This window comes from Trichechus manatus, unplaced genomic scaffold (assembly GCF_000243295.1).
Source record: "Trichechus manatus latirostris isolate Lorelei unplaced genomic scaffold, TriManLat1.0 scaffold00181, whole genome shotgun sequence".
Taxonomy (NCBI): Eukaryota; Metazoa; Chordata; class Mammalia; order Sirenia; family Trichechidae; genus Trichechus; species Trichechus manatus.
The window spans coordinates 2,178,401-2,198,506 of NW_004444117.1; the positions used below are offsets into that span (position 1 = coordinate 2,178,401).

Consider the following 20,106-nt stretch of genomic DNA (forward strand, 5'->3'; position numbering starts at 1 on the left):
AAGAAGAAAATAAAATTCATTAGCCTACTGGTCAGAGATAAATGCTGTTAGCATTTGATGTATTCCTCCCAGTCCTTTCTGTATTTGTACACAAAACTGAGATCATACTGTAAATTTATATGTTTAAAAAAAAAAAAAACTTTATGCTGTAATCATTTTCCCATGCTATTATACACGCTTTGAAGATGTGATTTAATGGCATTCTAACACTCTACCATAAAGACATATCATTACTTAACTAGCCCTGTATTGTTGGAAAATAGGGGTTGTTTCCAATTGTTTACATTCAAAAATAGGTCGTGACAGTTATCTTGTTCCTAAATCTTTGCTCACAGCTCTCTGATAATTGCTTTGGGATAGAGTCATAGAAATGAATGACTAGGGCAAAAATTATGAACTTTTTTGAGAGCAGTGGTATAAATTGTCACAATTCTTTCTAGAAATGTGTACAGATTTATCCTTTCACCAAAAGAGTGTGCCTGCGTCATTCACCCAAACCAGCAGCAGGTCCCTCTTCTTAATCTTAACACAGCTGATGCTTTAAAAATGGTACGTTATTTTTTAATTTGATTAATAGTGAATTTTGATATTTTTCCCTTTTTGGCCATTTGTATTTTTTTTTCTGTTAACTATTTGTTTCCATTGCCAATTTTGTACTTCTATTGATTTGTAAGAGTTCTTCATCTATTAGGATATCTTTGTCATAGTGCAAATGTTTTTCCTGTTTATTGTTTGCCTTTTGTGTTTTTTGACAGAAGTTTTATATTTTAAGTATTCAAATCTGTCTTCCCCTTTACAATTCTTTCTACTGAATTTATGCTTAGAAAGTCCTTGCCAGCCAATGTTTTCTTCTTGATTTTTATGGTTTAACTTGTCGAATGTTTTACCTGCTGATATTTATCATCTGATACACTTAATTTACTATATATTAAATTTATACTTATCATATATTTATCTATAACATTTAATAGACATTGTATGTGTATGTATCACATATTGTTAGCTATATGTGGATGGTTTAAGAGCTATCTGTTTTATTCAGTTGATCTATCTGTACATGCTTAGCAAATATAACACTATTTTAATTATTTTAGCTTTACAATATGTTTGAAGGAATTCTCTTTTTATTTGTTTGGCTTTTTAAAAGCACTCCCAGCCATTCTTGACTATTTATGTTTCTAGATGAACCTTAGAATCATTTTGTCAAATTGCCCATTATTACTCTTGGAAAAATGAACATCTCTACTATATTCAATCTTCACATAAGGAATAGCATGTACCTCTCCATTTATTTTTTTTCCTCATTAACAATGTGCAATTTTCTTTCCACATATCCTGTGTCTGCTTCGTTCAGACTATCCCTGGTAGTTTATATTTTTCATTGCTATCATAAAGGGAACTTTGCTCTCCCTATTAACCCTACTACCAGGGCAATGGTTGGTTCACACAGAAATTATTGATTTTTGTATAATCATCTTATATTTAGCCATATCACTAAGCTCTTTTACTAATTCTAAAAGTTTTACAATGGATTCTTTTGCATTTTCCAGGTGCATAATTATCAGCAAACAATTACAATGTTGTCGGCTCTTTTCCAGTACTTGTTTCATGTCATGTGACATTGTCTGGAATTTCCAGAACCACAGTAACAAGGTGATATTTCTCTTTCTCATTTCTAATTTTACTGCAACTGCCTCAAGGGCAGCCTTTCCCAACGAGAGTTCTACAGAATGTTGGTTATGTGAGGAAAAGGGTCTCATCAAGAAATGGGTTTGAGAAACTATGCTTACTGTATCCACCTCTTGCACATAGCTGTCCAACCAGACACGTTTCCATAGTGACATTTCTGAGTATTTTGCAGTCAGGGTACCTGTTTGACTTGGTTTTACCAAGCATTTCCCAAACTTATTGGATCATAGAACCCCTCTGTTTTCCTGGGTAAGCATCTATCTTCATCCTAATGAATTAGTTAAGCAGAACACTTTTAGGCAAACGTACTTCTTTTTCCACCCTTAAATAAAATTCTGGTGTCATGTTACCATCTATCACTAGTTTTCTCAGATTTTTGAGGACTGGGAGATACCCTCTCAGCCCATATGGAGCCAGTTTCGCCCCTTGCTCTGCCTGCGCCCTCAGCATGGGGGAGTTTCTCCTTGGGGCTTGGTCTCAGCGCCCTTAGCATCTCACCCCTGCTGGGGCAAACAACTCTCCACTCTTATCTCGAGGCTCCTGGTCCCTCCCTGGGCTCTAGACCCACTCGCCATCCTCTTCCTGGACATCTCCACTTGGATGACAACAGGGAACCCAAACTCAGCCTGTCTCATCTTTTTGACCTACAGCCCTCTTCTTTCAGTCTTCTCCATCTCAGAAGAAGGCTCCAGCATCCGCCTAGCTGCCCAAGGCAGAGACAGAGGGTCTCTCCACCTGCATCTACTTAGCATCCATACCCTCTCGATTTGGCCTCCTGAAGCTCTCTCATCTGTCCTCCTTTCTGCAGTCCTGTGGCTATGGTCCTGGTACAGCCCACCCTCGTCCTCCCTTGGGTAGCAGCCACACCCTCCTGAGCCATTGCTCCTACCACCTGTTCTGCACACAGAAGCCCAAGGATCTTCTTAGAAGTGCAAATGATCATGTCACTCTCCTGCTTAAAACCGTCCAATGGCTCCCTCTGCCCTTGTGAAGAAGCCAAGCCCCTTCGTGGGATTTGCAGGGCCTTTCTGAGGGCTACTCCTGGCTTTTTCAGCATCAACGTTTGCTGCTCATCTGCTTGCATTCTTCCCTCCAGGCAGACTCAGCCACTCTCAGCTCCCCAGCACATCCTGCTCTCTCTCCCTTTCCAGACTTTGAACACTTAGCATCATTTTGCTGGGTAAGTTCCCCTTTCACTCCATTCCCTGACTTACTGACACTCATCTTTCATTTCCAGCTGAAATGTCACTTTCTCCAGTTGGCTCCCCTTGACCTCTTAGATAAGGATCTGCCTGCCCACATTTCTCCTATCAAAGCCCCTGAGATGCTCTTATTATAATTGTTTACTTCCTGTATTAGTTTCATGGGGCTGCTGTAACAAAGTACCACAAACTGGGTGGCTTAAAGCAATAAAGATGTATTCCCTCACAGTGCTGGAGATCAGAAGTCTGAAATCAAGATGTTGGCAGGACCATGCTCCCTCTGAAGGCTCTGGTGGGGAGGAAGCAGGGAGGATCCTTCCTTGCCTCTTTTAACTTGTGGTGGCTCCTGGAAATCCTTGATGTTCCTTGACTTGTAGCTGTGCTCCTCCAACCTCTGTCGGCATCTTCACATGTCTTTCCTGTGTGTCTCTGTGTGTCCTCTCTTCTTCTTACAGGGACACCTGTCATTGGATTTAGGGCTCACCCTAACCCAGTATGACCTCATCTTAACTAATTACATCTGTAAAGACATCATTTCCAAATAAGGTCACATCCCGAGATACCAGGTGGACATGAATTTGGGGGGGACACTATTCAATTCATTACACTGTCTATGGCATAGTGGTTAAGAACACAATCTGCTAACCAAAAGATCGGTGGTTTATACCCACCAGCCACTACTTGGAAACCCTATGGAGCAGTTCTACTCTGTCATACAGGGTCACTATGAGTCAGAATCGACTCAACAGCAATGAGTTGGTTTGGTTTGGTACATCTCTACAAGCGGCCCTATGAGGAAAGGGACCATGTTAATTAATATTCCCAGCACCCAGCACAGCACTTCACACAGAGAAGTCCTTCAAAAGTACTTGTTAGGTGACAAGTTTTATCATTAGGCAAACTGATAAGATGAATTATATGAATAGATGTCCTCGTATTAAACAATCTCCACATTCCTAGGATAAATCCTGTTTCATCATGGTAGAAGCTTTTCTTTATGCATTATTGAATTAAACTCTTAGTACCTTAGGATTTTCACATCTATATTTAGAAGTGAGACAGGTCTGTACTTTGTCTTGGATATGCTACCTTTGGCAGCTTTGGGCACAGGGATCACATTAACTACAAAAAATGAATTGGGTGGATTTCAATCCACACATATATATGAATCTGAAACAATTTCTACAATATTACATTATCTTTGCTTAATAATTCCTTGCAAATGAATAAGAATGCACTGGCAAAAATAGATTACCTGAATTTTTTTTTAGAGGCAATTTTAAGATAACTTTGAAAACAGTGAAGAACTTTAGTTTCTCCCCTGGTTATGGGACTTACGGTGTTATCTACTTTTTAGGGGGTCAGTTTTGAAACATTTACATTTTCCCAGGAAATCCTCACTTTCACTGGGATCTTTAGGTCCCTGACACAGAGTTCCTCAAATTAGCACCTTTGGGTTTTGAGTCTCTTCTGCAAATGCTCACTGTCACCACACAGTCCTTCCATCTACCTGCAGCAGTTAAGGTGAAAACAATCAAAAGAAACAGTTTTGGTAGGGATGATTTAGCACAGTGCCCGCCAAGGAGGAGTTAATAAAGGACACTTTTTTTCACTGGGTAACCAAGACTGGGAAGAAGCCACTTTTTAAGCCAAATAAGATAAGAAAGCTTTGTTAGCATTGGTAAGCAACTAACCCTACACAATTTACTATTTTTTTTCTTTTTAACTCATATGGAAATAACCAGGGAGACAAAAAAAAGAAAGCTGCTACCTGTTGCCCACACCAATTTTCTCCCCTTTCTACCCCCAGAATGCAAGTTTTCCATTTCTCCTCTCCAGCAGGGAAGGCGGGGGGGGATATAACTGTGCCCATCCCTCCTGCCTAAAACACGACAGTAGTTTGGCCCCAGGCAAGGAGTGGAATGCAGGTGGGAAGGGTTGAAAGGACCCAGCCTGCGAAGGCGAAGGAGTGGGGATAGTAAAGAAGAGGCAACACGCTGATGGGCTACTCCACTGAGAGGCAGAGGGGAGAGTCTATATGGGATCATCCAAAGACCCCCTGCTTATGGATGGAGCACTGAACTAGATGGCAGGGCTCAGGCCCATATCCAACCTCCCCCATCCCTGCATCTGTGTGGTCTAGAGTCCCTCATGAAGACCTCTTCCAGCTTTCACAGCTGCGTTCACCTGCAAAAGGAGTGCAAATTCATGTACATCCCCTCCTCCACTGACCACCACTGGGTATTCAAGTGGTGGGGACATGGAGAAGGCCCAGGTGACAATCTCTCAGCATCCTAATGCAACTGATTGCCCTGAAAGCTTTCTCCTCTGCTGAGATAAGCCTCTGGATGTAGGTTACAATATACCTATATGTCTACATGGAAACCCTGGTGGCTTAGTGTTTAAGAGCTACGGCTGCTAACCAAAAGGTCAGCAGTTTGAATACACCAGGCGCTCCTTGGAAACTCTATGGGGCAGTTCTACTCTGTAGGGTAGCTATGAGTTGGAATCAACTCGATGGCCATGGGTTTGGTTTCTTTTTTTTTTTTTTAATACATATCTATATATCTATATAGGAGCCCTGGTGGCACAACAGTTCAGCACTCAGCCGATAACCAAAAGGTTGGCTGTTTGAACTCACTCAGTGGCTCCACTGGAGAAAAGACCTGGCAATCTACTCCTGTAAAGGTTACACCCTAGAAAACCCTATGGGGCAGTTTTACTCTGTCACATGGAGTTGCTATGAGTAGAAATCGACTTGACAGACCTAACAACAACAACATATACCTACATACCTACACACCTCTGTCTATATCTACCCTTTCTAATCTTTTGGTTTGTGTTTCCTCTCTTTTTTTGACATTAAATATACCTGTTGCCTTTAAGTCGATTCCGACTCATAGTCACCCTAAAGGACAGAGCACAACTGCCCCATAGGGTTTCCAAGGAGCACCTGGTGGACTCAAACCGCCCACCTTTTGGTTAGCAGCCGTAGCTCTTAACCACTATGCTACCAGGGTTTCCGAAATTAAATATACCAGAGGTTTATTTATATTACTGTTTTTGCCAAAGCTCATTTTATTTAATTACTTTACTGTTTCTATTTCTGAATTTATTGATTTTTCCTTTTTTTTCTAAACTAGTTTCTTATTTTTTGCTTTCCTATAGATTTGTTTCTGTTTTCGTTAAAACTTGTTCTAACTTATTGATTTGAATGCAGGGTTAACTTGTTTTCATTCTATGGTGTGTAATCATGGAAAGCACCTTCAAATGTGCCTCTGAATACAGTTTTAGCTATATCCCATAGACATCCCAACTAGTCTGCAATTGCAGTTCTAATTTTCTTTTTATGCGGGGTTTTTTTTTAGTTTCCAAATGGATTGGAATTTTAAGGTTTACACATTTCCCCCCTGGTTTTAGAGCATTAAGTTAGAGAACATGGCCTGAATAGTTTTTGCTGTATAAAACTACTGAAATTTTCTTTATGACCTAAAATACATTTGTAATTTTTAAGTGTTCTATAATTCTTCAAAAAGAAGGTGCATCTTCTTTCTCTAGGGTAAGGAAAAAAAATTATGTAAATAATTTTACTTTATTATATTATTCAAAAGGACCCGGGTGGTACAAATGGTTAAGCACACAACTACTAGCTGAAAGGTTGGAGGTTCAAACCCACCCAGAGGTCCCTCGAAAGACAGGCCTGGTGAGCTGCTCCAGAAAGGTCACAGCCAAGAAAACCCGAGAGAGCAGTTCTACTCTGCACACATGGGGCCACCGTGAGTCACCACTAACTCACAACTAACAACAACATATTATTCAAAACTTTATGCTTTTTAAAATTTAATCTGTTAAAGAGCTTGAAGAGGGTATTAAAGACCCCTACAGTTATGTTTTCACCAATTTCCCATTTGTTCTAATGGCTTCCTTTTATATATCTTATGTTCTACTTGGGATGCATAAAGGTCTATAACTGATACCCTCACTGTGGCTGTCCTTAGTCACATAAAGTGATATGCTTTATATGTCAGGAGAACCCATTGCCATTGAGTTGATTCCAACTCATAGCAACCCTATAGGACAGAGTAGAACCGCCCCATAAGGTTTCCAGGGAGTGGCTGGTGGATACGAACTACTGACCTTTTGATTAGTAGCCAAGGTCTTAACCACTGTGCCACCAGGGCTCCTGTGTCAGGAGAATGGGTTCAATTCGTGATGAATTCCTAGAATTCGTTCTGTGTATAAGCCCTTCCTTGTCATTTTTCCATGGTGTTCCTTGCATGTTGTGTGTAGTTTGATTTAAATATTTTGGGACTGAGATTCTTTGTCCTTTAGGAGGGGAGTTTAACCGTTTTCCTAATTTTCTCACCTGAAGTGCTTGATCTTATTATGATTTGATTTTCTATGCACTTGAGTGTAGTTACACCATAGATTCAGGAATTTGGCTGTCTGGATGAGAAGTCCAACTCCAGTGGAGCTGGATGACACTGGCTGGCTCTCCTTGGGCATGTCCTGAATCACTTTAAGTCTCAGTGTTCTTACTTGTAAAATGGGGATCATTGGTTCTGGAGATTAAATGAGTCAATACCTACAAGGTACTTCCCACATGGGGCACAGGAGCTTGCTCAGCACATGCAGGCAGCCCAGCTCCTTCCTCACCACCTCTCTCTGCACCTCATCTCATTATCCTTCTTTTCCTTTTTTTTTTTTTTAATTTTATTGTGGTAAAATACATATATAACAAAAAAAATGCCATTTTAACTATTTTAAAGTGTACAATTCAGTACCATTAATTACATTCACCATATTGTACAACATCACCACTACCCATTTCCAAATTTTTTCATCACCCAGAACAGAAACTCAGTGCCCCTTACCTAATACTTCCCACTTTCACGTCCCACCCACCCCTGGTAACCACTAATAAACTTTGGTCTCTATGCATTTGCCTATTCTAGAGATTTCATATAAGTGGGATCATGCAATATTTGTTCTTTTTTGTCTGACTTATTTCACTCAGCATAATGTTTTCAAGGTTCATCCATATCCTAGCATGTAACAGAACTTCATTTCTCCTTATGACTGAGTAATATTCCATGGTCTGTGTATACTATATCTTGTTTATCCATTCATCTGTTGATAGACACTTGGGTTGTTTCCACCTTTTGACTATTGTAAATAATGCTGCAATAAACCTTGGTATACAAGTATCTCTTTGAGTCCCTGCTTTGAATTCTTTTGGGTATATACTTAGGAATGGAATTGTTGAATCTTATAGTAATTCTATGTTTAGCTTTTTGAGGAACCACCACACTGTTTTCCACAACAGCTGAACCATTTCACATTCCCTGCAGCAATGCACAGCATCCCATTACCCTACTATCTTTCCATCTCAGATCATTGTCCCTGGATGGCTATCTATTCCTGCTTCAGAGACCCATGCTCACTGTTAGGAAAGATAATTCCAAGTTTAACAGGAAGAGGAGGTTGGAAGGCCCAGAGGGCCCAATTGGTGCAGAAGCTTTGTGATAGGTGGAGAGGAAGGCATGGATTTAAGACTCAGGCAGGAGAGAAAGTGAAGGGTGAGGGTGAAATAAAGGAGGGATATAGAGGGTGGCTCACAAGTGTCTTATAGGAACCACAGGGCGGGCGGGGTAGGGAGGAGACAGGGTGGTTTTGGGTAAACATAAACACTTTACAAGGCGGGGCCATGTCTTACTAGAGGGCCCCACTCCTTGGGATGTGGGCAGGGACCCTGGTGCATCTGGAATGGCCAGCAGGGCCTACAGTGCTTACTCACCTTCACATGGCTCAGCAGGATGATCCGCACGAGGACAACATTGATATGGGCCCCCAAGGACTCATCATGATAGATTTCGTTGACCTTAAAGAAAAGCAGGGAGGCATCAACAGGAATCACAGGCCCAAGGTCCAGCCCTGGTTTTGAAAACGGCATCTCCACCTACCATCCTCCAGACCAGAATCCTGGAAGCCCCTCCACCACTACCCTCAATTCCTCCCCCTTGCCCACACTTTACACCCAGGCACCACCATTAACTCAATCTCTGAACCATCTATTGCCTCCATCCCTTCATCCCCCCTGTGCCCTCTACTCCCTCTTGTGGCCACCACCATCCCTGCCTGGATTACCAATACCCTCCTCAGCTCAGCCTAGGGATTCTTCCCCTGGAGCCAGAACAGGACGGACAGGGGAAAATTACCCCTCTATTGGCTCCAGCCTCTAACTGGAATGTGGCATTTTCTTCAAGCATGAATGTAGGTCACAGACCCTAGTGCAGGGGCAGTACTTGTGACTGTCACCAGCAGAAACCACATCACAGTTGTTGCTGGTGGTTTTGAAATATTATTTACTCTCATCACTACTTAGAAAAGGCAGTAAGTTTCAGATCCACCACTAGATCTTAGTTTTGTTTTGTTTTTTTATGGTAGTAAAATACATATAACAAAACGTTTGCCATTTCCACTATTTTTCCATGTACAGTTCAGTGACATTAAGTACCTTCACCATGTTGTGCAACCATCACCACTATCCATTTCCAATTTTTTTTCATCACCCTTAGCAGAAACTCAGAGCCTTTTGTTTTATTGTGCATTAGGTGAAAGTTTACAGAGCAAATTAGACTCTCATTCGATAGTTTGTACATAAAGTGTTTCATGGCCTTGGCTTCATCCCCCACAATGCGTCAGCACTCTCCCATTTCTACCCTGGGTTCCCTGTTTCCTATCATCCTGATTTACTACCCCTTTCTGCCTTCTCATCTTTACTTTTGGGCAAATATTGTCCTTTTGATCTCTTATAATTGATTGTACTGAGAAGCACGTTCCTCTCAGGTGTTGTTTATTTTTTGGGATTGTCTATTGTTTGGCTGGAAGGTAGTCTTTCAGGAATGGCTTCAGTTCCAGGTCAGAAGGGTATCTTAGGGCCATAGTCTCGAGAATTCCTCCAGTCTCTGTCAGACCAGTAAGTCTGGTCTTTTTGTGAACTTGATTTTTTGTTCTACATTTTTCTCCAGTTCTGGCTGGGACCCTCTGTTGTAATCACAGCTCAGTGACTTTTACGCACTGGAGCGGCATGAAATGGCTGACCACTCCCTCCTTGAGTATACAGGAGCTCAGAGGACAGAGCCTCCCAGAGTCCTCTCTGTTACTGCAGGCCAGGGCTGTAAACCCCCCGAACCCCAGTGTTTAGAATCTCTATCTAAGCAACAGTAATTCCTACCTATAACCCGTGGGAAGACACCTGGGGGAACCTGAGAGTTAACACAGAAAATCAAATCACGAAAGATGAGACTGTAGGCTCCTGAGTTAGGCAAGACAAGCGGCTTCCTGGGATGGAGCAGGGCCCGGGGGTTGCTGTCACCCACTGTGCATAGAGAAGCCACCAATCTGATGGCAGAGCTAACAAGTGAGATGGCTCCCAGGGGAGGCCCCCTTCCAGGAATGTCCTGCTCAGCAAATCTGCCTTCTGATTATAATTTTGTTCCCCACCTCAATTTCCTGTAGGGAAGGTGCAGCTGATGAGACCTGCAGGAAGACAGAACGATTGCCATGGTGACTTGGGACTGTGGGCACGTTGGCAAGAGTTCTGCTGAGGGTGGGCCAGCACACCTGCACCTGCCACCTGAAGGAGCAGGTGGACATGGGCCTGAGACACAGGCGCCCCCATCTCACCACCTGCAGCTGACAATGTGGAGACCTGGGGAGGGCACTCAGGGTCCCTGGGGGCTTTGCCAACTTACACAGCCCCTTCCTCCTGTAAAACAAGGATAGTCATCCCTGTCTCCCAAGGCTGTTGTGAAGATTATTCTATTCCACCCATGTGAAATAGAATGATACTCTTGAAAACAGTAGAGCAGTATGTTTTCACTCCCCATAGATCAACTCACCCTAGGGGCAGGGCGCACACCTCTAAAACACAGACTTCGTTTCCCAGCTTTGATGGTCCAACTAGATGTTTTTAGTCTACAGGGAGACAACAGCCCTAAAAGCCAGTGGGCTTTGTTTTTGTGGTGGGAGGTAGGGGAGCAACAATGGTAAGACACAGTCCTCCTTCACAGATAGGGCGTTTAGGAGAATTAGACAATGAAACAAGGAGCCCTGGTGGCGCAGTGGTTAAGCTCTCGGCTGCTAACCGAAAGGTTGGCGGTTCGAACCCACCAGCCACTCCACGGGAGAAAGATGCAGCAGTCTGCCTCCATAGAGATTTACAGCCTTGGAAATCCTATGGGGCAGTTTTACTCTGTCCTATAGGGTCGCTAAGAGTTGGAATTGACTCAACAGCACGTAATAACAACAACAGACAATGAAAATGACTGGAATGGCCCCTGGCCAAGTTAACCCGCCCAATAAACTTGAGCTTGCCATGGCTTCCCTGGAAAAAGAACTTGCGGTTTTGCCTGTGCAGAAAGTTTGTAGATGGGGTTACAGTGTTAATCAAGACCCACCACCTCGGCTGCCTACTTCTAAATGGCAGACCTGGTCCGGTTGCTCCACTGTGAGGACTCAGTGGCTCAAGTCCAGCCTCTATCATGGCTTCTGAGGTTCCTCACAGCCTATCCAAGGGCTCCACCCCACGTAAGAAGAGGTGCTAGAGGGTGCAAGCTCAGGCTAACCATTGCCAACAAGTCAATTCAATTCCAACTTAGAGCGATCCTATGCAACAGAGCAGAACTGCCCCTAGGGTTTCCAAGGCTGTAATCTTTATGGAAGCAGACTGCCACGTCTTTCTCCCACTGAGTGGCTGGTGAGTTCAAACTGTCTACCTCTTGGTTAGCAGCCAAGTGCTTAACCTCTGTGCCACCAGGGATTCTTAAGACAAGACTGCCTGGGGCCAAATCCCAGCCTGGCCACTTCCTTACTCTGAGACCTAAGTCCTCTCTGTGCCTTAGCTTCCCCCCTGTAAATTGGGGAGAATAATAGTATCTACTTCATAGGATTGTTTTTGCACTTAGGAGAATTAATAAATATAAAGCCCTTTGAACTGTGCCTGGTGAAATCCAGTGTTTCTTAAGAAAGAATGGGGCTTTACAAGTCCCCAAAGTATCTCTTTACCACGAGCGAAGCCTGGCCAGGTCAGCTCCTCGGCTTTGACTGAAAGCCACAATGCAGAAATGAAGATGCAGGAATCACGCAGCTGCTGGAGTGGCAGGAGAGAGAGGGGGAGAGGAAGGTAGGGAGGATTGACCCCCAGGTCATACCCTGAGTAGGGGCAGGGAGGTAGGGGGTACAAAAGAGCTCTGAGATTTGAGAAGAAAACGAAAGCAGAGAGAGCTGTGTCCCGCCTGCCACCTGGAGCCGGGGAAGGGACAGGTCACAGAGCACCCACATCAACAGGGGCGGCTGCAGAACTAGAGTGGAGGTACAGCATGCTTTGGCCCAGCTCCTGGCCATCAGAAGGGGAACCGGGATAGAAATCTGGGGGACTCGTGGGCAAGACATCTGGGGCTGCCGGGCAGATGTACCTGGGGCTAGGGTGAGGGACTGGGGCAGAGCTGGGATGTGATGGGGGGCCGGGGTGGAGGGCTGCCCAGCAGCAGAGGAGGGGAGACCTTGCATAACCACTGCTGAGAGGAAAAACTCTGACTGAGCCCTACCACAGGCCAGTGCCCACAGCAGAGTGTACCAGGACAGGTGTGGGCAGAAGCAGGGCCACCAAGCCTCCCACACCCCACCCCCAGGGAAGAGGGAAAGGGGAGGTGACTGACCATTCACCCTGAAGGCTTTTAAATGGGAAGAGCCTGAGTTACCTCTCACCAGCCAGTTTATGGTTCCCTTCTCTCCTGAGGCTGTGTACCTGGGACAAGGGTGACATCAGATAAGAGAATTAAAGACAGCTCCACTTTTCCCCACATTCTAGCCTTGGTGTGGGCACTTTGACCCCAGCACACGTGCCAGCACCCCAGTACCGCGACAGGCCCTGCATTGGTCCGCAGTGGGCCTCCTGATTTTGTGACATTTTGACACTGGAAACAAAAACGGCTGAAACATGGGTCCGTGGGGACATGAGTTCTTAGCAGTACCAGGGTGAGGCCCTCCACACCGCATGTCCTCCCCTGGCCTAAGGAAGGAGCCCCGTCCTGCCCTCCCCCCCCCACCAGGGCTGTACAGCTTCTCACAGGGAGGAAATTGCCACAGCCTCGGGCCCCACTGCCTCCTGCTCCATGGCATGTGCTCAGATGCTGCTGGGGAGCCAGCGCTGACTGGAGTTCTGAAGCACTAGCCAAAAGTCCCCAGGGCCCACTTGGGTGGGGCATCACTGGGAATAATCTGGAAGATTCCCAATGGAATATTCGCATCTTTAATAGGAACACTGTTACACCATTTCTGATGAATAAAGATGGCAAAGAGACAGATGTGGCCAAAAGAGCAGAAGAGGACAAAAGGCAGCCTCCAACCATCTCCCTCACATCTACCCCTCTGCCCCTAGCCCCACCCACTTCATCTTCCAGGTAGGTGCAGGGGCTCCCGAGGGACTTCCCTTTTGGTATCCTTCCTCTCCACCCACCATTCTTCACAGTGGTCACCACTCAGAGGAGATCTGACTTCCTCCTTCCTCTATCTAAAACCCTCAAGGGCTCCCCAGTGCCTTCAGAAATGGGCCCTAGCCGCTCTACCTGGCACTGAGGGCTCTCCCCTCTCTAAGCTGGCCCTGGCTGGCTTCTCTGCACTCCACTTCAGCTACCTTCCTGCATGGAATCCTCACTTTCAACAGCTTGGCCTTCTCCAAACCCTGGTGCTCTTGCCTGAGGCTTGTGCAATGCCTCATGCCTGGAATTCCCTCTCCCCATCTCCAGCCTCCCAAATTTTTAGATATCTGAAGAGCATTTGGGAGGGAAAAAAGTCTTAGTATTAAATCTGTTTCAAAGGAGGGAGGTAGTTACTCCTTGGCTTAAGCCCTTCCAAGGCCTTCCCATTGCACTTGGAATAAAATTGAAGCTTCTTTCCATGACCTCAAGGCTGGGAGGAGCAGGGCTTCTTTTCAGGTTGCCCCTGGCCTTGCTCACTGCGTTCCAGTCACTGGCCTCAGCTGCTCCTTGAACAAGGAGCCTATCCCTACCTCAGGGCCTTTGCACGTGCTGTGTCCACGCCTCCCATGCTCTTCCCCACCACAACTGTCACCTCCTCAAAATAGGCCCTGAGCATCTCCTAAAGCAGCTGCTCCCCCAGGTCCACCCCAGCACTCTCAGGTACACCACATTGTTTTATTCCTTTCATAGCACTTTTTACCACCCAAATTATTTTGATTAACTGTGTGTTTGCGATCTGTCTCCCCAGCTGGACTATGTGTGCGATCTGTCTCCCCAGCTGGACTATGTGCTTGACATGGGGATACACCTGTCCGCTTTGCTCACTGCTGTATCCCCAACAGTGTCTAGCACATAGTAGGTGCTCAGTAAGGATTTGCTGAATGAATAAATGAATGAATGAATTAGTGAATAGCTTTGGAGAATGTGGAGAAATAGGAATTGGGCAGAAGGGGTGACCCAGCAGGGGGCCCTTGTGCTGCCCTGTAATGACCCAGGTCCCCAGTGAAGTGCTCTAAGGGCCTACCCTCCCAACCCCTCACCCCCTCAAGGCACGGGTATGCTGGGGCGAAGCTGTTTTCCTTACCCAGACTGCAGTGGGAAGGTAGGCCCAGGGACAATGTCCTTGAGCCCTGTCTGAGAAATTGATCCTGGAATCTTTAAACCTTGGGGGAAATTGTTCAAAGCCACGGCCATTTTCTGTGCGGAGAGGCCAAGGGCTCTCTTGTTTGGGGAAATACATTGTAATGCGCCTTTGCTTATGCAAAGATGCAGCCAAGTTTCTGTTCTGGAATAGACAATCAGGAAGGACAGGCTCTGCATGCTAATGTAAAAGTTTGCCTTCTTTGTGGCAGAGTTCCACCCTGTGGGCGACTAGGAGCCCTGGGAGGAGGCCTGAGGCTCCTGGGAGGGGTGACTGTCTCCTCTGCCAAGGTGGGGGGAGGGGGCCCAGGAAGGGGAGGCTGGTCCAGGAGGCCCTCCGACTTGGGGGGCTACTGGCCTGGCCACATGGTGACAGGCTGGGGCTCAGACAGAGAGGCCCATAGCCCGGGGAGCAGAGCCTCGGCTTGTAATTTCCATTCCTCACCCCCAACCTTCAACTGACCTGAGTTTAGGGCAATTAGGAGGCAGGCTGTGCCACACCTGGGCAAAACCATGCGGCGCACAAGCCGAGCCTGGAGGAGTCTGTTGTGAGGCCTCGGGAGGGCCACACGCCCTGAGCCCCCGAAGTAGATGGGGTGAGGTGTGCGGAGGAGACAGTTCTCTCTGCATCCCTTTGGAGGAGGCTGGGGCCACCCTGATGGGGGCAGAGAAGGAAGCTGGGGGAGAGGGCCTCTGGCTTCCCCAGGGAATGTTTCCATCTGTGTGTGCCTCTCACAGTGTGCAAAAGAGGCTGCAGAAGCCTGGACTTATCCTCACAGTAAGCATTCCCTCTGCACATCTTCTCTACCTTCTTGTGTCTTAGCACATTCTCTATAAACCAAAAACCAAACTCGTTGCCATAGAGTCGATTCCGATGCAAAAATAAACATGACCGAGCCAATGCTCACAATATCAAACCATCTAGATTCAAGTGGACAGGATCAGAATCACTGAGGGTGTGCAGATAACAAACAGCAGGAGCTGGCCATAGCCCCTCCTTCAATGCCATGTCCAGGAACACTTCCTCTAAGAGGCTTCTCTGACCTCTCCAGCCAAAAGAGCCTCCCCCTCCTGCAAGGACCCAACTCTTCCTGTCCATCCCCTGCAGCGGTCCCCACTCTGCCAGGGCCTGGGACTACCTCCACAGGTCCCCCCAGGGTGGGGTACTTGGGGCTCCACCACCCCAGTGAAGGGGGTCGACTCCCTGAACCCAGTGGAGGCTCAACAAATATTCACTGTGCAAATGTATGCTAGAGCAGGGACACTGCATAAAGCTGCTTTTAAAAAATCTTTTCCATGCTGAGGCTAAATACTGCACAAAGCTGCCGCTTATCTTGAATTTGGGAGGTAGCAGAGGGTAGGGGTGAAAAAGTCTGCGCCTGTGTCAGACATCAGATTGCATGGGTTCCAGTGAGGGCCCTGCCGTCCTGCTATGTGACTTCGGGCATTACTTACCTTCTTTGGGCCTCAGTTTCCCAATCTGTGAAATGGAGGTAATTATGTCCTTGCCCCTTAGGGTTGTTACTAGGATTGCAACCTCGTACTTAAAGCCTCTGGCAAGCTCCCTGGCACATAGTGCAGCTCAATCAAGTTGTCATCATATGGCAGGAGGGTCAAATGCCGTAAACGGTTTCTCCAGGACCCCAGACTGTAGGCCCTCTGGACTGCACCCCTGGACCCACACTGGGCTCTCCTCTTGGCCACAGTGAATGCCCAGGCCAGTTTTAGGGACCAGGAGGGGCTGCTGTGCCCACTTTGCTGCTCAGGAGGCAGGTCTGTGTGTGACCCTGGCAGGAGGTCTCCCACTGTGGCTTGACCTTCACATATGCTGAAGCCTGCAAGGCATTTGGGAGGGATAACGGTACAGAGTAAGGAAGGATGCCACTGTGCCGCAGGACAGAGAAGGACACTCTGAGGCTGCAGGCTGGGCCTCATTTCCCCAGAGGACCTTGGCAGCTGCTAGCCACTGACAGGGAAGAAGCCAAGAGAAGGAACGAATTTTGATTCTTGCTGGCAGTGGTCTAGCCTTAGAGAGCACGTGGGATGTCACCTGCCCCCAGGCACTCAACTGAGCTTGTTGGCTTTCACTGACCAAAGAGCCCTGGGAGGCTCCACTTGGAGTCTCATCTGCAAGAAGCATTTTAGGGAGGGGCCCCTCATGGTGAGACCTCAGCCCTAGCATTCTCACCCTGCCCATCTCAGAGCCTGTTTGGTATGACCCCCACCTCCTGAGACCCTGAGGTCTATGATTTGTGTCCTACTGGTCACCACAATGTAATTTGAAAACTTACTGCATTTTTCATCATGCTTGGTAGAGGGTCAGCAAAAGTCAGAAAGACCCTCAGTAAGATGGACTGACACAGTGGCTGCAACGATGGGCTCAAACATAGCAAGGATTGTGAGGATGGTGCAGGAGCAGGCAGTGTTTTGTTCTGTTGTACATAGGGTTGCTCTGAGTCGGAACCAACTCAATGGCACCTAGCAACAATAACAAATGTGTTTTTCATTCCCCCTATGTAAGTGCTCGTGGTGCAGTGGTTAAGAGCTACAGCTGCTAACCAAAAGATCAGCAGTTTGAATCCACCAAGCACTCCTTGGAAGCCCTATGGGGCAGTTCTACTCTGTCCTGTAGGGTTGCTATGAGTCAGAATCAACTCAGCGGCAATGGGTTTGGTTTTTCGATTACGTAAGTCCTATTTTTCTGTTGTCCCATAGGCTTTTGGCCCAAAGAAAGACGGAAGGGCAATGCCATGTTGAGAGGGGGCATGGCATATGGGAAGTCCTTGAAAGTACCCTGACTGATGAAGGAGGATGGAGGAAGTGACCAAGGAGAGGGTTACAGAACCCCTATCCCTGTTGCTGCTTCCTGCTTCACCTTTAGGGTCAAACACCAAACATGGACAGACCCTGAGACCAAGGGGTCCGGGCGCTGTTTTCCATCTGGATCCTGAGGTGAGACCATATCATAATAGTGGAATCTGAACACAGGTATAGGGCCTAACCAGTAGCTTGGAAATAGGGGAGAGTCTTGCCTAGATGAACGGGCCTGTAGTGGTGCCCCAGGTTTGCACAGCCCAAGTGTGATGTGTGTGGGATGCAGAAGCTCCCTCCTCTGCTGACTGAGGAAGGGGCCTGGTAGTGGACTAGGGGAGGCTGCAGAGTGGAAGGCTTATCATGGCATGGGGCTTGACCAGGTGGGGCCCAGCACACCTGAGTAGTCGAGGTAAAGAGCCCAGGGGCCAGATTTGACCATCCCCTCACAGGAGAATGGTGAGGACTCAGGCCAGCCTCCCCACTGCCATTAGGGCTTCAGGCATCCCCACACCAGTCGCTATAATGAAGAAGAAAGGAAAGGCCCTGGCAGAGCAGGTCCTGACCTAGAAGACACTGAGGAAACTTTCATCAAGGGTCTTAGTCTTTTAGCTGGTGCCCTGTCCCCCTCACAGGTAGGGAGCTCATGAGAAATTCAGAACGCATATCAAAATAAAGATGCTTCAGTGAGACTCTGCTGCAGCATTAAAATCTCACAGGTGAGGGTTGTTATCTGCTGGGAAACTATCCCTCCCCGAATGTGAAACCATTTAGTGCGATTTCTAACATCTGGAAGGTAGGTGTCACCACACCTGCAACACAGTAGGAAATGATTTTGTCAGCTATAGCTCATGGCCTCCTGTACCACGAGAATCTTCTAAGTGGCTCAGCTCCCATGCAAGACCCTATCCCTGGGCAGAGCACTGTCCTACATCTGGGTCCACGTTGGCTTAGAACAGGTGCCCTGAAGCAAGGAATAGCCAATGAGAAGACAGATTAATACATCCTAAGGAGCTGCAAATCCCACCCTCTGTTACACCCAGAAAGGTAAAGGGGCTGAATTCTTGGAGGCACAGGTCCCCCTTGATCATTTCTGCTCAGGGCCAGAAGGGTCATGGGCAGCCCACAGGGCCCGTCTCATGCTGTCCCCAGTCTAACCCATGCCCGCCTGTCACCTGGCTGCCTCTTGCTCACCCTCCTGTCTTGGCTGCAGGGCCATTTCCACTGGGAGTGCTCCCCGAACCCTCGTGTGGTGAGTACTCCCTTCTGGACCTCCCCGTGGAGCATGTGACGCTCCCCCATGCTAACTCAGATGCTGTTTCCATCCACACTCTGGCCTCAGTCAGTTCCTCAACTGAGCTGTCATGGTCTCAGATCACCTTGTTTGTTACATTACCAATTGCCTGTTACCCTCCACTAGCATGAGCTTCAGGGGAGCAGGGAGCTCTTCTGCAACCTTCACTGCTTCATCCTCAGTGCCAAGAACCAAGTCAGCTTCCCAAGCTTCAAGATCAAGTCCAAACTCAGCTGGTCCATACACTACCCCATGTTCAACTAGTTCCACCATTTGTTCAGCCCTGGTGCCTCCAAGCTTCCACCCCACATGCACAGCCTGACACATCTCCCAACTCCAGGGCATGCCAAGGGCACGGCACCTCTTTTGCATACACAGTTCCCTCTGCATGGAATGATGCCCTCCCCTTCCACTTGGGAAACACCAACTCTGTGTTCAAGAAGAGCTCAAAGGTCGCTCCCACTGGGGCCTGGTTGCCAAGCAGGCAGCGGGCACTGATGGTGTCCCTGGGCTGCCAAGGCCCTGTCCTTGCTGCACTAAGGCAAGCAGTGCATCCCTACCAGAGCTAAGCTTCTCGAGGATAAGGACTGGAGCTGATTCTGCAAATGTATTGGACGGAACAAATAGCCACTGGCCCTTGGTCAGCTCGGGCCTTCCAACACCTGTGCCAGGTGCCTCCTCACACACATCAGCTTTCATGTCTCCAACACCTTGCAAGCAAGCATCACTATCCCTATTCTACCAGTGAGGAAACTGAGGTGCAGAGAAATCGAGGCATCATTGACATGAGTGGGAGTGGGAATCAGTACAGGGGCTTTGCAGAGCAACTTGGAAATCTGCTAGGATTAAAAATATGAGTACCTCTGACTTGGCAGTTCAAGGCCTCAGCAGCTGGAGAAAAAAAGACCCTTGGGCAGAACAAAGAGGCACAAGAACACTCACTCTCCTAGGACTTCTTTTCCATGGATGGGTGGCATCCATTTTTTTGATGGGAGTCCATGGAACCATATTCACTTTACTCAGGCATTATGAAAAGACATTTTCTGGTCACCTACTCTGTGCCAAGCCATTTGATAGGTGCCGACCATGCAAAATCAGGTAGGCACACCCTCTCTGCGTCTGATATTAAACTTGTGGTTGCCTTTGTGTGAGTCTCCTAACCCTCCTGAGACATATCACCAAGGGGCCCCCTGGGCAGGGAAGCAGGGCCCCAGGGTCACCCAACTGCAGCTCAGCCCAGGGGGTAACCCAGGAGGGGCCTGGGGGGGAGGGACGAGCATGGCTGCCTAGACCAGGAGCCCAGCTCTCTGCTTCTCTGGCTCAGCTGTCACCTTCTTTCTGGAGCCAGCATGAGACAAGCTCCACAGCTGCCTCAAACTGTTACCAAGGAGTGACGATGCCCTAGCCTTCTCATCCGCAGGGACTC

General features: G+C 47.3%; 1 protein-coding gene across 1 annotated transcript in view; it reads right to left on the minus strand.

Annotated features, from left to right (window-relative positions):
• Positions 1-20,106, minus strand: part of ADAMTS2 (ADAM metallopeptidase with thrombospondin type 1 motif 2) — a 298,006-nt gene that overhangs the window by 108,676 nt on the left and 169,224 nt on the right. The window contains exon 5 of the mRNA XM_004387150.1: positions 8,689-8,772. Coding sequence (XP_004387207.1) covers positions 8,689-8,772 — 84 coding nt within the window. The remainder of the gene's footprint in view (positions 1-8,688; positions 8,773-20,106) is intronic.